At 29.9% G+C, this 1,679-nt stretch overlaps 1 protein-coding gene across 1 annotated transcript in view; it reads left to right on the forward strand.

Moving 5' to 3' along the window:
• Positions 1 to 1,673, forward strand: part of LOC106683658 (protein FAM98A-like) — a gene marked incomplete in the record, with an annotated part of 32,909 nt that extends 31,236 nt beyond the window's left edge. Inside the window, 1 exon segment of the mRNA XM_067053525.1 lies at positions 1,466 to 1,673. Within this exon segment, the coding sequence (XP_066909626.1) occupies positions 1,466 to 1,498 (33 nt within the window).
• Positions 1,674 to 1,679: the final 6 nt, after the last annotated feature.

Consider the following 1,679-nt stretch of genomic DNA (forward strand, 5'->3'; position numbering starts at 1 on the left):
ATCTATACACACGGTCAATCAATAATCTTCCAATATTACAAAATGTTGATTTCTTGTTGTTCGTATAAAATGTTGGATTTTTTAAAAAAATATATCTCTAGATCCATAAGACGCACGCACATATGTCTGCCAACACTCAAAATAAAGGAAATTTAACATACTATAAGTAAGTATAAGTAGTTTATGACACTTATCTTCGTAGGGGTAGTTGTTTTTATGATATTCACATATGAATATAAATTTGGCAAATGAAAATATGTCCGAACAACTATAAATCAATTCATTTTAGCATATTTCATGTAAACTATTACTCTTACGAAGATAAACATCATAAATTACTTTATAGATCATTACACTGGGTTTAATTTGACTGCTAATAGACATCTTTACGTCAAATGGTTTTTGAGATATATAAATTCACTAACTACTGATCTTTCAGTACGTCCCATACAACATTTTTATGAAATGTTGCTTTTTAAAAAGCTATATTTCGAAAAATATTTAATGTAAATAGTTATATTAGGGCTCATATTATAGCAATTTTACTCTTCTTTAAATACCGTTCTCTTAGATTTCCTAGTGTTGGTGGAAGTTTTTTTTATCGATTTGAAAAAACTGCCATTTTTTATTCCCCCTACATATACTTGGCAGAATCATCAATTTTTACTAGTAATTATACCTCGTTTTCAATTAAGTAATCAAAAATAGGGGTGAGATAACTGCCTTTTTTCTCCTCTTGGACTCTTGTACTATAAGGTTTAAGTTATTTAACCAACTCGTCGGGCTAACTTGAACAGAACGCAACGGACTCGCTCTGTGACGGTATTCATTGCTATCATGGAGTGAAAGAGGATCAAGTAACTACTTTTTGTAGATATACTCAATCAAGAGTAATTTTAGTTGTTGGCACCAGTCCTAAAATTTCTAGGGAATTTTTTAGTGTTAACTTAAAGAACTAAATGAGTCTGTTCTTTATATTCCATGCGATCATGAAATGAGAGAGGGTAAGTTAACTTTAATTTTTTAGATATAATCCATCAAGAGTAATTATAGTTGTTATTATTATTCTTAAGATTTCTCCTATAAGTTTAATAAATAACACTAAAGAAAGTAGTGTTATTTTTGTTGCTTAATAAACTCTAAAAAAGTACTCTTTTGAGCTTTTTAATTATTTCTTGATTTTTAATCTCTCTATAATCAGGTCCAGGTCATTTTTACCTATTTTAAATCTCCATCCTTCCATAACGTTTTAATTGTGTAATAATTTTTCATTTTTAAAAAATGGTAAAGAGAATAGATTCGGTCTAAATGATGTCGTAAACAACCTATCCAAATCGTGTAACGATATTCCATGCGATCAAGAAATGATAGGGGATCAGGTAAATTATTTTGACCTATCTTTGTAGTCATTTTTTATGTTTTTATAACGTTGTAATTGTTTTTTAATTTTAAATGAATGGCAAAGGGAACGGACTCGCCTAACTCCTATGTTATGTGATGATATTCCATGCGATCATTAAGTGAAATAACCAAATTATGTGACGGTATTCCATGTGACAATGAAGTTAAAGGCAACCTATCCAAACTATGTGAATGTATTCCTTGCGATAATGATGTGAAATATGCCCAAATTGTGTCACGGTATTCCATGTGATGATGAAGTTATTGGCAACCTACCC

The sequence above is a fragment of the Halyomorpha halys genome, unplaced genomic scaffold, assembly GCF_000696795.3.
Source record: "Halyomorpha halys isolate HHAL.00 unplaced genomic scaffold, Hhal_1.1 Scaffold504.1, whole genome shotgun sequence".
NCBI classification, from domain to species: Eukaryota; Metazoa; Arthropoda; class Insecta; order Hemiptera; family Pentatomidae; genus Halyomorpha; species Halyomorpha halys.